Here is a 13000-nt window from a genome sequence, read left to right on the forward strand (position 1 = left end):
CAGTACTTAGGTTAAACAAGAAAAATGTTATACAGTAGTTACAGATGCAGAAACAGACAGATAGTGGCATAGTGATGAGCATATTCCCACATGTAAAAAGACAGAACTGGAAAGTACCAGAAAATTCTGTGAAGTTAAAACTCTGAGTCTTTTTTTTTTTTTTTTTTTTTTTTTTTTTTCCTTTTTAACCTGAATTATGCGAAGACTTAGTTTTCCTTCTTCAAACTACTTAGGCTGACTTCACCAGATCCTTTGTATCTGTACACTGCATTGAGAACTGCTGGTTGTTTTTTTTTGTTGTTGTTGTTTGTTTTTTTTTTTTTCTTCCTGTGAGTGTAGGTGTAAGGAGCTTAGAATACAACCTGGAAGAAATTGATGAAAGGGAAGAGATGAGTATGCAACAGAGAGAGGACAGTGAAAGTACAAATACCTCTCTTGGGATAGGAGAGGTTACTGCAGCCTTCAGCTCTGCTGAGGTACCACTGGAAACTGAAAAAAATGATCCTGCTTCATCAGCTCCAGTTCCTGGCAGTGTTTCTGTAGACAACTCACAAAGCTTCAAGGAAGAAAAACAAGAAAATATGAGCACAGATGGCAAGTAAGTACGTTTTGTGACAAAGAAAGGAGCATTGGGGAGGGAATGGGGGAGGCAAATAAAACGTAGAGTGCTGTTTCATTGTGGAGCACAGAATAGAGAATTGTGAGAGAGGAATGAGCTTAATATGCTTAGCTTTCATTGTAGCACTCTCCTGTGCCCATGCCCAGTAATTCCTGAGGCTTTTCAACAAAAATGACAAAAGAAGCGTTCTGCAGGCTATTCTGTTTAAGCCTCCCTTTCCTTACTACTCAAACGGCTAGATCCCAGAAAAGCTGAACCTGTCACTAAAATACCCAGCATATTTACTAAGCAGCATTCTGCAAAAATATTTGTATTGATTAGTTAAATGAAAATTTACAAATTCATTCTTACAATTGGGGAAAAACAGGTAGAACAGCCATTTCTGTTCTGGGCACAGTTATCCATTGCTTGAGTATTTGTTTTGGATTTAATTTTTCTTTTCTTTTACTTGTATGTTAGCCAGTTGTTTTGTCCTGTCTTGATCCATCTGCTCTCAGGAAAACAAGTTAATTCTGCCTTTTTAAAGAATAAACACATTCGTTTTCTTAACTGCTCTCTTTCACTTCTGGTGATGCTGTACCTTTGCCCTTCAGCAGGTTTGTTAAACTACCTGACTCAGCAGGTTTCCAACATGAGTTAGTGACTGCTTGAAATAAATGTTGATTGTCCAGAGAAGTCCCATTGTGTTAATGTAATTCACTATTTTTCTGTTCCCTGGGGCAACTAAAATGGCTACTGTTGCCAATTTAAATTGGATGAACTATTTAAATTATTGTACTGAAGCCAAAATTAGTGACTGCCCTAGTAGCCAAGAGCTTTCAAGATAGTATGGAGAGCTTTGAATTGTATTTCAAGAGTCTTTTTTTGTCAGTCCAAGGCCAAATGGGGCTTTGCAGAAATCTTTGGTGCTCTGTCCTGACGAATATTATGCCAGTTCCCTGGGTGTGTCTGCTCTGTGGGGATCTACAAGGAGGAGGAACAGTCAAATGTTATTTTTAAATTGTCTTGAACTTGCAGATTATCAGACCTGTGTTATTGGACCTGTTTGGCGAGATGTCCAGGGCATGTTTCTTTTTGCCCCCACTAACTTGTAATAGCCTGTCATGGCCTATAATCCTGGTGAATATCATCTAGCATGCACTGCGCTCTAAAGTTAGAGTTTGGAAATCTTTCTTTCCAGAAATATCACCGGGATTCCAGAATGACAACTAGGTTTTCTCTGACATTATATTTCTGGAAACCTTTTGATAATTCAGATCTTTTCTTCAAAGTAACTAGATCTTATATAAGTGCTTTTTAATCAAACCAGGGATATATGTAATATTCCAGTCAAAACCACTGATTTCTACGGTGATACTCTGTGGTGTTCTGTGGCTTTTGGATTTGATTTTTTTTTTTTTTTTGAAGAGTTCAGCCTGCTGTGAATACTTGTAGTTCAGTCCCTCAGCTGTGTTGAAAGGAATGGAAATAAGCAAGAGTACGGAGTGCAGGACTGAGCTTTAACTTTCTTCCAACAATAATTTTTAGAGCGTATGCTCCTGTTTAGTGGTTTATTGGACACTTACAGTATATTTTGGACTGTACAAGCAACATGAGGATGGATGGTTAGTGAGGAATTAATAATTTTAAATGATTCAAAGCAGATGTTTCAGCTCAAGGCACTGCTTGCTGACAACTAATATATTTGATGTGGCAAATGAATTGGAATCTTCATAATGTCAGTATTTGTAACTACAGCAAATAAAAGTATCATAAACAGAGATGTAAGCTTGAAGTTCTAATAACTTTTTAAAGAGAAAGTTTAAGTATTTTGGCTGTTTTCATTTACCATTTTAAGCCAAGGACTCATTCCCCCCCCCGAGGGCTTTATTCAGCATTCATGCAGTTCTTTTGTACCCCATGATCTGAGGAAAGAAATTGTATGCATTTGCAAAATGTTTCATATGCAAGTAATGTGTTTGCATGTTTCTTTGTTGTTCTCAAGGTATTTATTGAAGCGGGCAGAAAATTTTTCATTACTATTTTGAAAAGTCTGTACTGCGCAGTTCATATGTTCATATGCAGTCAGCGTCTCATGCAGCTTCCTGTGTATTGTGTCAGGGACAAAATCAAGGACACATTTTAAATGATGGGGGTGTCAGAACACTTCACACTAAGAACACTGTTACATGACTGATAAACCATTGGGGCTTCACTGGAAGTTGTTACTGGAGAGGGGCTTGTTCAAACTACACGAGTAAACAAGGGGGAGGGGAGAAGAGAAAGGAAAAACTGATCATCTGCTCACACAGAAGAGAGTGAAGCTGCATGTCATTTTGGTAAAATATCATAGCAGCGTTTCCTCTTGGTTGGTTTTTTTTTTTGTTGTTGTTGGTTTTTTTTTTTTAATCTATTCTGTTGAGTACTCCAGTGTTTGGCAGAGTGATGCTATTTTGTCCATCTGTGTTTGGAGAATATTGCCAGTTCTCTTGCATCGTTACTTGTGTTTATTGAAATGAATGATAGCATATTTAATGTACTGTTGTGCTTTGCAGAGGACTACAGACTAAGATAAGCAGTGAGCAAGCTGCATTTGAAAAAGACAGGAAGCTTAGAATTTTGGATCAAAATAAAACCAATGGTGAGTAGTTCCCACTCATTTTTAATACTTCACAGCAAGGGTGAAGAGAAATTTTCTATTCCTTTGAAAAAAATGACAATACAGTCAACTTTTGAATTGCAATCTTCAGATTATTTTCTTTATACTCTCTAGCTCTGGTGTATCCTCTTTGAGATGAGGTGACAAGAATTCACTGCAGTTTGGGTTTTTTTTGGTTTTAATATTTTTTTGTTATAGCAGTAGTCAAAGCTGCATCGTGCTGTTGTAGGGCAGTATGGGTTGGAGCAGTACTGAGGAGAGGGAATGCTGGACACAGAGGTTATTCTCCCATGTGGTGTGACATGGGCACCGCACTGCAGTGTGAAAGGGAGAGGCTGTCAGTTGTTCTTTGCTTATGAAATTAGCATGAGTTTTCTGCATGAAAATGCAAGTATTTTTAAACACAAATAGAACAAAGTGACACAATGTTTTGAAAAGAAGCGACAACATCCTGTGCATCTCATGGTTCATAAATTTTTCTGTGGATTTAATGACCTGACTGATTTATTTTACCCTTTTGTGACACTGATTTTCAGATTTATATATTAGGCCTTCCATAGTCTTCTATATTCAGCACACCTCTGTAAATCATAACATACTGCATGAGTCCTGTGATAAAAGTTTTAACTGCCATTTTATAACATGCTTGAAATGAGGAAAGACTTTTTTGTTTTGTGGTTGTTTGGTTTTTTTTAAATAGCACCCCAAATGATTATTCCTAAACAGCTTAATTTTTCTCGGTATTATATTTAAAACAACTTGACCCAGATATTTCTGTTCTCAAAAGGACTACGTGTTTAATCCAGGGTAGAAAATTGAATTATGAGACCTGCTAAGCAGTTGGAAAAACAGAGTTGGAAAATTGCTTTTGTCCATATATTTTCCAATTGTTCTCTTATACAAATACATAAGGTGTAGTTGACAAATAACATTTGTAATGTTAAAACCAAAGAACAAAAGCCACAAAAATTGTGGAACTAAATGAAAATTGGCTCTAATCTAATATCGAATAGTCCTTGAGCTCTTGAGTCACTGATGCCTATATAATCAACTGAAATTCATTAGCACTTTTTAAAATTATTTTAGAATAGATCTTTCTATTAAGCTGATGCATGGCACCAGTAGCCTGTTAAGAAAGAATACCTGAGTAAGAATACCATTATGTGGCAGTCTTAGTCAAAGATAAGTATATCTTTAGCCTTTAAAAGTAAGTGTTAAGGAAAATTTTAAGATCAGTGAGGACCTAGTCCTTGTAGTTAAATACATTCGATGTGGGGTTTTGTGGTGCAAAGGGAAAGGTTGAATCTTTTTAGCATTTATATTAATTTTGGAATCTCTCTTTAACTTAAAGATCACGGTGATGCAGAACTCCTTCCAACAACAGAAGAAGGGAAAGCACTACAGACAACTGAAGTTAAAACAGTAGATTTTAGAGAAAATAACAAGCTTGAAGTTGACAGACTATCAAACTGCCAGTCATGTAAAAATGACATTTCTGTAAGTCAGAGGAATTATCCTCAACTGATTCCAGAAAAGAAAGATCAGAAAACATATCAAACTAGCTTGGACACAGTAAAAACTCAGGATGTTGCAATCCAGACAGGTCCATCAGAGAGCAATTTGGAAAGGACTACACCGAAAGAAATTATTGTTCCTCAGGGTTGTGAATCATCCATATTCAGAGGACTGGTCCCTCAACACAACACAGATACAAACAACCCCCTTCTTCAAGTGATGCATGGAATACAAAAGGATGAAGATACTTCAACAGATCAAAATCTCGAGAGACAAGAAGATAACCATGAAAAAGATCAGAGTCACACTTGTGTAAATGGCAGTGATTTTGCTTCAGCAGAAACAACTGCAAAAACTCCAGATGGCTCTCCTATAAAAGGTCACCCTCTTTATAGACAGGACACCAAAGCTAAACCCAAGCCTGCTAATGAAATTACAAGGGATTACATACCAAAAATTGGAATGACTACTTATAAAATAGTGCCTCCGAAGTCCTTAGAAATAATGAAGAGTTGGGAATCAGAAATTCAATCAGATAATAAGGATAAAGAGGCATCTACTTTGGAAAACTCTCAGAAGCATGAAGACCCTAAAGAATTCATAATGCAAGCTGAAATTCCTCATCTTCCAAAAAGTGTGGGTCATTTACAGGTTGGTTTGCAAAATGAACCTGCGGCAGCAAATGATCTGCTGCACAGAGTGAACAGCATTTCTGAACACGTTGTGACGTCTGGAGCTGAGACCACTACTGAGAGCAATCAGATGGAAACAGAGTCTTCCAAACAGCATGTCCCACTGGTGCTAAGCTTGGATAATACAAATGCTCCTTCTGAGACTCAGGACAAGTCAAATGCATTAAGTCCTACAACAAAGCCTAGTTCTTTTTATCTGCAAATGCAACGAAGAGCTTCAGGTCATTATGTGACATCTGCAATTGCCAGAAGTACCATTTGTGCTCCTAATTCCATTCAAAATGAAGTTAAGAATACAGAGACAGGAAAAAAAGTCTCATCACTTGATCCAACTTCTTTCTCTTTACATAAAGCAAGTACTTCCTCTCCTCCAGGAGATGAAGAAAAAGTTGATGATCGAAAAAAATTTGAATCTTCCACTTCCCCTGTTAAAAGCAATAAACCGTTAAGTTTTCCCTCCTGTCCGCCAGCACCGTTGAACCTAAGAACTCTAAGAACTTTTGCAGTTCCAAAGCCGTACTCCAGTTCACGACCATCCCCTTTTGCTCTTGCTGTCTCATCTGCAGTCAAAAGGTCACAATCATTCAATAAGACACGCACAATCACTAGCCAGGCACCAAGAGAGGAAGACCCTGTTGAACTCTCCTCTGCCACTTCGGCAGCTGGATTCTCCTCAGCTACCTCCATGCCTCAAGTAAAAAACCCTTCCTTAGGGACCATAACAGGGGGACCACAAAATAGTCTAACAGATAAGGTAAACTTTATTTCTGACATTGGTTAACTGTTGATCCACTGTCATCTGGTGTGCCTAGTCCAGAGGCTGGTCTCTGAACTGCCGCTTCCTGGTGAGAAAGCGCTGTATTCGTACAGTGTAAACACCTAATGGTGTCTAGCAGTAGCACATCATCATAATGAAATGCAGGAATGCATGTAATGTTACAATGACAACAGCCTCATTCAGATTACTGGAAATAATTATTTCTTGCCATGATTAGCATCCCATACTTCAAAGAACAGTAAATTAAATAGAATTGTTTATGTCTTTTTATGTTCAGAGTGCTTATGATTTGTTCTTTGTGGTTCTGTGTGTTGATTTCTTAAATTTAATTCTGAGTAGTGTGATCAGTTTGGCCATGAGTGATCATGGCGCAAACACGCTTGAACGGGGATCTAAAATTTTGCTGGCGTAATTATCTGAGGGAGAAACTTACGTGCTATAGTGGAAATGTGGCTGATCTCTGAAATCTTGAATGAAGCAAATACTAGAATGGTGACAGTTTGATATGCAACCTTGTGCCAGATTGACTTAGCTTTCCATTAATGACTAATTCAGATTAAAGGTTTCTGTTTTCTTTTTCCTTCCACTTCTAACCTTTATAGAAAGGCAGCAGTGTGAATAGTGAGCAGAAGAATCAGGTGCAGTCAGGTGCTTCCTCTGAGCACCCACCCCCTGTCACTAAGAGACAAACCACAATGACATTCCAGCGCTCTGACCCAGAACAGATCCACCAGAGCTTGCTGGCTGCAATCCGCTCTGGAGAAGCTGCTGCCAAATTGAAAAGGGTGAGTTTTCCTCATTGCATCCGTAACAATGAACTCGTGGTACTTCCTTCAAAATTACCATATTGATGCCTGACACTGAAAGCAGTTAGCTTTGACACAAAGTGCTGCCAGGAAGTCTCGTAACGATGAGAAGGGAGTTGGGGAAGAGAGTTCAGTTGTGCAAAATAAACTAGTGAATGCACATGCAGAGCTTCATATATTTTCACAGTACAAATCCAATCAGAAATCTTCCTAAAATGAATTAGAAATCTCAAAGTTATCAGTTAAGTATGTATTTCATAAAATCAGGAACATAATTATTTGGTTGTGTTTATATGGTTTGAAGTGATAAGGTTTTAGACACATGCTCAGCAGCTTCACCCTAGACTTAAAGTAGCTGCAATCTTTTGCAGACAGACAGCACACAGAAGTTCTGAAGATTGTCTTTATTTATTAGACTCTATCAGGTTCTTAATTCTTCTTAAATGTACTTCAAGCCTTCTGCTGGTGTTTGGTATCATTAGTGAGATATTTCTCAATGTTTTATCAACAGTCCTGTTAGTATCATCTTCCCCCACCCCCTCAAGTTAAAACTGGCTTAATTTTTCTCTTCTCTCTCCTAACATTCACCTATACTTCTCTCATTGGGTAAAACATGGCACACTTAAAATCTGTACTGTTTTAAATTTGTAACCAGATAATTTAATGGCAGTCTCAGACAAAGCTTTCTTGATCCAGCATTGGTATTTTGCATTCTGTATTGAGGAATAATTTCTCATTGCAGAAGGTTAAAGAAATTCAGTAGTTCTTTTTTCTCTTCCCTTTCCCATCTGAAAAAAAGGAATGATGTGTCGTGGGTGGATGTAAGGGGTTGGGTTTTTTGGTTTTATGGAAGTCTGTGATTCCCTAGGGTTAAAATCTTTCAGTGGATGGTCAGATATTAGAACAATCCATTTCATAATTAAGGTTTTGTTTCAGTGTAGCACTGCAACAGTCTCTCTGAGACTTGTAGACCTCCCATCGTTTCTATACTGAATAGGAAGATTCCGTTTCCTGGAAATGTTACAGGTGTGCTCAGGTAGTTTGTGACCTCTACTCAGTAAAAGTGGTACAGAATACACCGTAGTATTACTTCTAACTACATGTTATTGACGACAGCCACTTTAAAAACAGGGTAAGATTAAGAAAATTCTGTGTTTTTCAGAGTCACTTAGAGGTCAAATCTGTCTATTCTGCCAGAAATATCGTTTGGATTTTGTTTGCAAATTTTTTTTTTAAAGAGTTACAAACCATGTCTTTATTTCCCATAGAATCATAAAACAAAGTTCACACACTATGCAAAATAAAGTTCAGTGTTTTTCAGAATGTAATTATGCATTGGAGGGAAAAAATATAGTTCATAATGTGCTTTTCAAAAATCATTTATTAATTATTTTCTAATAGAAAGGTTCTTAGGGTACATTTGACCCATATAGTCTTTTATCAGTCTAGGTACAAGAATGGCATGGGGAAGAAGAGAGATGATGACTGAAATCCTCTTTCCTCTCTCTTCTGTGGGCAGGAGATGTTCTTTCTCAGTAGAGTATCTGTTGAGGCTGGGGGTGAGGGAGAAGGCTATACTTTTTGAAGAGACATTATCATAGTGAAGATGCTGTAACCAATAAAAAAAAACATTCTGCAACACAGAAACCTGAAACAGCCTTCAAAAAAAAACCCTGAAACACACACACAAAAAAATGCAGTGAAGAACCCACTGAAATTTTGCAAACATAAAATTCTACATGCTGTTCTTTTCACTCTTACCCAGAGCACATGTGCTGTGGCACGGGTATATCTGCCAGCAGAAAGAGAGCGTTTTTTTGCTTATGGCAAATTCAGTAAAAATGTGGTCTCATTTTATGTTTAACATGGAGAACTGACAGTAGTAGAACAGAGAAATTAAGCATTTTGTATCAGTAACTTATAGAATACCAGATTGGAAAGGACATCAAGAATCATCTGGTCCAGCCTTTCTTGGCAAAAGCATGGTCCAGCTGAATCTTAGAAGTGTCCAGTGTTGGGGTATCCAATGCTTCCCTGAGGAGATTATTCCAGTGGCTGATTGTTCTCACTGTGAAAAATTTCCCTCTTGTATCCAGTTGGAATCTCCCCAGGAGTAACTTGTACCCATTATAACTCATCTTTTCCATGTGACTCCTTGTAAAAAGGGAGTCTCTATCTTTTTTCTAGTTACCCTTTAAATACTGGAACAGGGTGATAAGGTTTCCCCTAAGCCGCCTTTTCTCAAGGCTGAACAAACCCAATTCTCTCAGCCTTTCCTTGTATGTCAGGCTTCCCAGCCCTTTGATCATATTTGTGGCCCTTGTCTGGACCCTCTCCAGCCTGTCCACATCTTTTTTGTATAGCAGGGACCAAAACTGAACACAGTATTGCAGGTGTGGCCTGACAAGAGCTGAGTAGAGTGGGATAATGATTTCTCCATCTCTGCTGGCGATGCCCTTGTTGATGCAACCCAGCATCCTGTTGGCTTTCTTTGCCGCTGCAGCACACTGGTCACTCCTGTTGAGCTTGTTGTCTGCCAGCACCCCCAGGTCCCTTTCCACAGAGCTGCTCACCAGCCAGGTAGATCCCAGTATGTGCTGTACACAGTTGAACTCCGTAGGGTTCTTGTGGAACTCCGTCGGGTTCTTGTTAGCCTACTCTTCCAGCGTATCCAGGTCTTCCTGCAGGGTGACTCCCCCTTCAAAAGTGTCCACTTTCCACTCGGTTTACTCAGTTTGGCATCGTCAGCAAACTTCATCAGGGTACAAATGATCCCATCACCCAGCAGTGTTGGACCCAATATCGAACCCTGGGGCACGCCACTTGTGACAGGTTGGCAGTTTGAAAAAAAGAGCTGTTCACCACCACCCTCTGGGTGCGGGCTGGCAGCCAGTTCCCCACCCACCACACAGACCACTTGTCTAGACCGTAACGTATCAGTTTCTCTAGGAGGAGGCTGTGGGGTACTGTATCAAAAGCCTTGAGAAATCCAGGTAGCCAATGTCCACCTCTCACTCCACATCAACCAAGCAGGTTACTTTGTTGTAGAAGGTGATCAGGTTTGTCAAGCATGATTTGCCCTTGTTGAGCCTGTGCTGGCTTTTCCCAGTCATGTGCTTTATTTGACTTGTGATAGCCCCTGTGGGGAATTTGTTCTGTAACTTTCCCAGGGACTGAAGTAAAACTGTTGGATCTATAATTTCTTAGATTCTCCTTCAAGACATTCTTGTAGGTGGGGTGACATTAGCTGTCTTCTGGGAAGTCCCCCTTTCTCCACAAATTCTCAAAGATTATGGAGAGTGGCCTTACAATTTACTGGCACCTAGAAGTTATTTCAAGTATTGAAAGGACTTTTAAAATGCATTCACTGCATAGCTTCCACTATTGTGCTGCACTCCCCAAAAGGAATAATAATCTGATCCATTTGAATTGTGAAAGAGTTCTGTCAGGTGCTTACTTCTCTTTTTACCTCTTACCATACTCGCCCTTCTTTCATCTTTGTGAGAAAATTATTAAAAAAATAAAATTCTGGCACCACTAGCCAAATGATTTATTTTTTCCTGTTTTATTTAATACGTTGTGTGTATGCAGTGCTGAGATCTGTGGCCTTTTGTGTTGCTGGTCTTTTGTGTTCAATAGGGTCCTCCTTACTAACCTAAAATGGGTCAAGTGAGGTTTCTTTTTAACCATTTTTCTCCTCAGAATGTTTTAATTTTGTTTAGTAAACTGTGTGTGCTCTGTTGTGTGGTTCACATGGCTGTGGAGCGTTCACATGGCTGTGGAGCATCCACAGCTCCCATTAACTCCAGTTGGAGCTGTTGGTTTGCACAGCTCTACCGAAAATCATCTCTTTGCTGTCTATTGTAAAAGATAAAGTTTGGTCCTGATAAAAAGAAATATTACCATCGTATAAAGGCGTATTAGAAGATTTTGTAAAAAATCAGCTCTATTCAATATTTAATAAAAAGTGGATGTTTTAATGATGTTTTTTCAAGTATCTATTTGCAACCTGGTCTGGAGAAGGACTAAAAATTATGTATGTCTTGAATAGTTATAAATAGAATTTTTAACTAGGATAAAATATGTCTTTAATTTTTATATTTCCACTTTGGTAGCATGTGTGCTTTGTTCCAAAATCATGTAGGAGGTCTTTCATTGCAATGAGAAAAATACTAACTGAAGTAACAGTATTCCTTGAAGTAATACTGTGTAACATACTACAGAGAGAAAAATCTGAAAAGTTAGGTTAATATTTATTTTTTATTTTTTTTTTAATTTTTTTTTTTCTTTCCCCTGCCTCCAGGTTGGTCCTCCATCAAACACCATAGCTGTCAATGGAAGAGCCAGGCATACTCATTTGTATTCCACAGAAGCAAAAACTAATCACTAGATATTATACCAAATATTTTGCACTTTACTACTGCTTCATAGGCCAACTTTTAATACTAACTACAGATTTCTGAAAGTGTAAATGCAAGTATATGTTAATATATTTTTGTCAATTGTTACAGGAATTTCAAGCTGGGTCCTTTGTTGCCTTGGAAAGATTATTAGAATATGTAAATTATGGTAATACTTTGCCTTTTTCTCTTTATAAAGCTGATTATGCTGCTAAAAAGGTTTAAGAGGAGGTGCGGATGAGCTTTGCTTATGTTAGAATGAGAATCAAAAATTCTTGATTTAAGCCTTCAAGACTGAACAATATGTAGCACTATGCTGCAATTACAGACTTAAAGCAATCTAAGAATTTTTGATCATTAATTTCCAATTGTGTATTACTTTAACAGATTGTATGAATTTAAATCTACCACATGCTGCCTCCACAGTACTTTGTTAAATTAAATTTGTAATTAGTAGAAAATCTTAATTATATGCATTACCTTGTTTCTGTTTAAAAAAATAGATGGTTTTGTTTCTGTAGCTGAGTAGTTGTGCTAAGTATTTTGATTTTTTTAGTCTCCTTTAATTTTTTCCTGGTAGCACACACAACAAAATCAGGACATAAATTATTGGAAATTTTTGTACTACTTAAACTTTTCTTAACAGTAGCACTAAATGATGTTTTCCATCTACTCTTTGAGTACCTGTATATAATATTTACCTAGCACTCAGATAAGCAATAATTTTTGTGAACTAGATAAATTTTAAAGTAGACATCAGCATATAGAAACTTACTGATAAAATGCAAATTTGATAATGAAATAGAAGAAACTTTTTTTCACTGGAAGCATGACTAAAGAATGAACTTCTTTGGATTTATTCATGTAAAATATTTTAATCTTAAAACAGTACAATAACACACTTAGAAAGCATTCTTGTATTTGAGAGTGACTATTTATAGATTAAACATTAAATACCGAAATGGTAATATATATTAAAAGAAAATGCTTCATGTTATATTTTATCTGGTTTGCATTTCTTGTCAAGATTATACATTTTGGGAAGAGGGGTGGAAATATGATCATACTCATAATGAAATATCTAGATTATGGATGCATGCAGCAACTGTTGGGGTATTTGCCATATTAAAATATTTTCTTGCTGGACTTGATTTAAATAAAAGTAACTGCATTTAGTTTCTGTTCTTCAACAATATATTTATTTTGCATTTTAGAGACATCCTGTAACTCAGTTTCAGAAACTGATCTATATGTGCATTTCAAAGGGTTAATTAATGGTTTGCTGCCAGGTTTTTGTGCAATAATCTCAAAGAGGTCTGATTACTCTTCTAGTACAGAGTCAATTATTGATTACAAATAACAGTGTTAATGCTGAAACCCTTCAAGGAATGTTTTAGTAAATAAAAATTCATAAAGAGAGGTGATGAACGTTTGTTCACTGCTGTTCTCTCCTGTTTTCTCTCCTATATCTAAGTCAAGGTGTATTACCACTCCCTTCTCCTCCTTGTTCTTGCCTCCAATCAAGGGCAAATTCTGAGGGTGGAGGAAACCC

At 37.5% G+C, this 13000-nt stretch overlaps 1 protein-coding gene across 3 annotated transcripts in view; it reads left to right on the forward strand.

Moving 5' to 3' along the window:
- Positions 1-12623, forward strand: part of COBLL1 (cordon-bleu WH2 repeat protein like 1) — an 85111-nt gene extending 72488 nt beyond the window's left edge. For 2 of the 3 annotated variants that reach the window (XM_026852594.1, XM_026852592.1), the window contains exons 9-13: positions 331-598; positions 3154-3239; positions 4609-6218; positions 6845-7027; positions 11352-12623. In XM_026852594.1, the coding sequence (XP_026708395.1) occupies positions 331-598; positions 3154-3239; positions 4609-6218; positions 6845-7027; positions 11352-11438 (2234 nt within the window). In that variant the 3' untranslated portion in view covers positions 11439-12623. The remainder of the gene's footprint in view (positions 1-330; positions 599-3153; positions 3240-4608; positions 6219-6844; positions 7028-11351) is intronic. The other variant, XM_026852593.1, reaches the window with a different exon arrangement.
- Positions 12624-13000: the final 377 nt, after the last annotated feature.

This window comes from Athene cunicularia (assembly GCF_003259725.1).
Source record: "Athene cunicularia isolate RWA chromosome 7 unlocalized genomic scaffold, athCun1 chr7_part1, whole genome shotgun sequence".
Taxonomy (NCBI): Eukaryota; Metazoa; Chordata; class Aves; order Strigiformes; family Strigidae; genus Athene; species Athene cunicularia.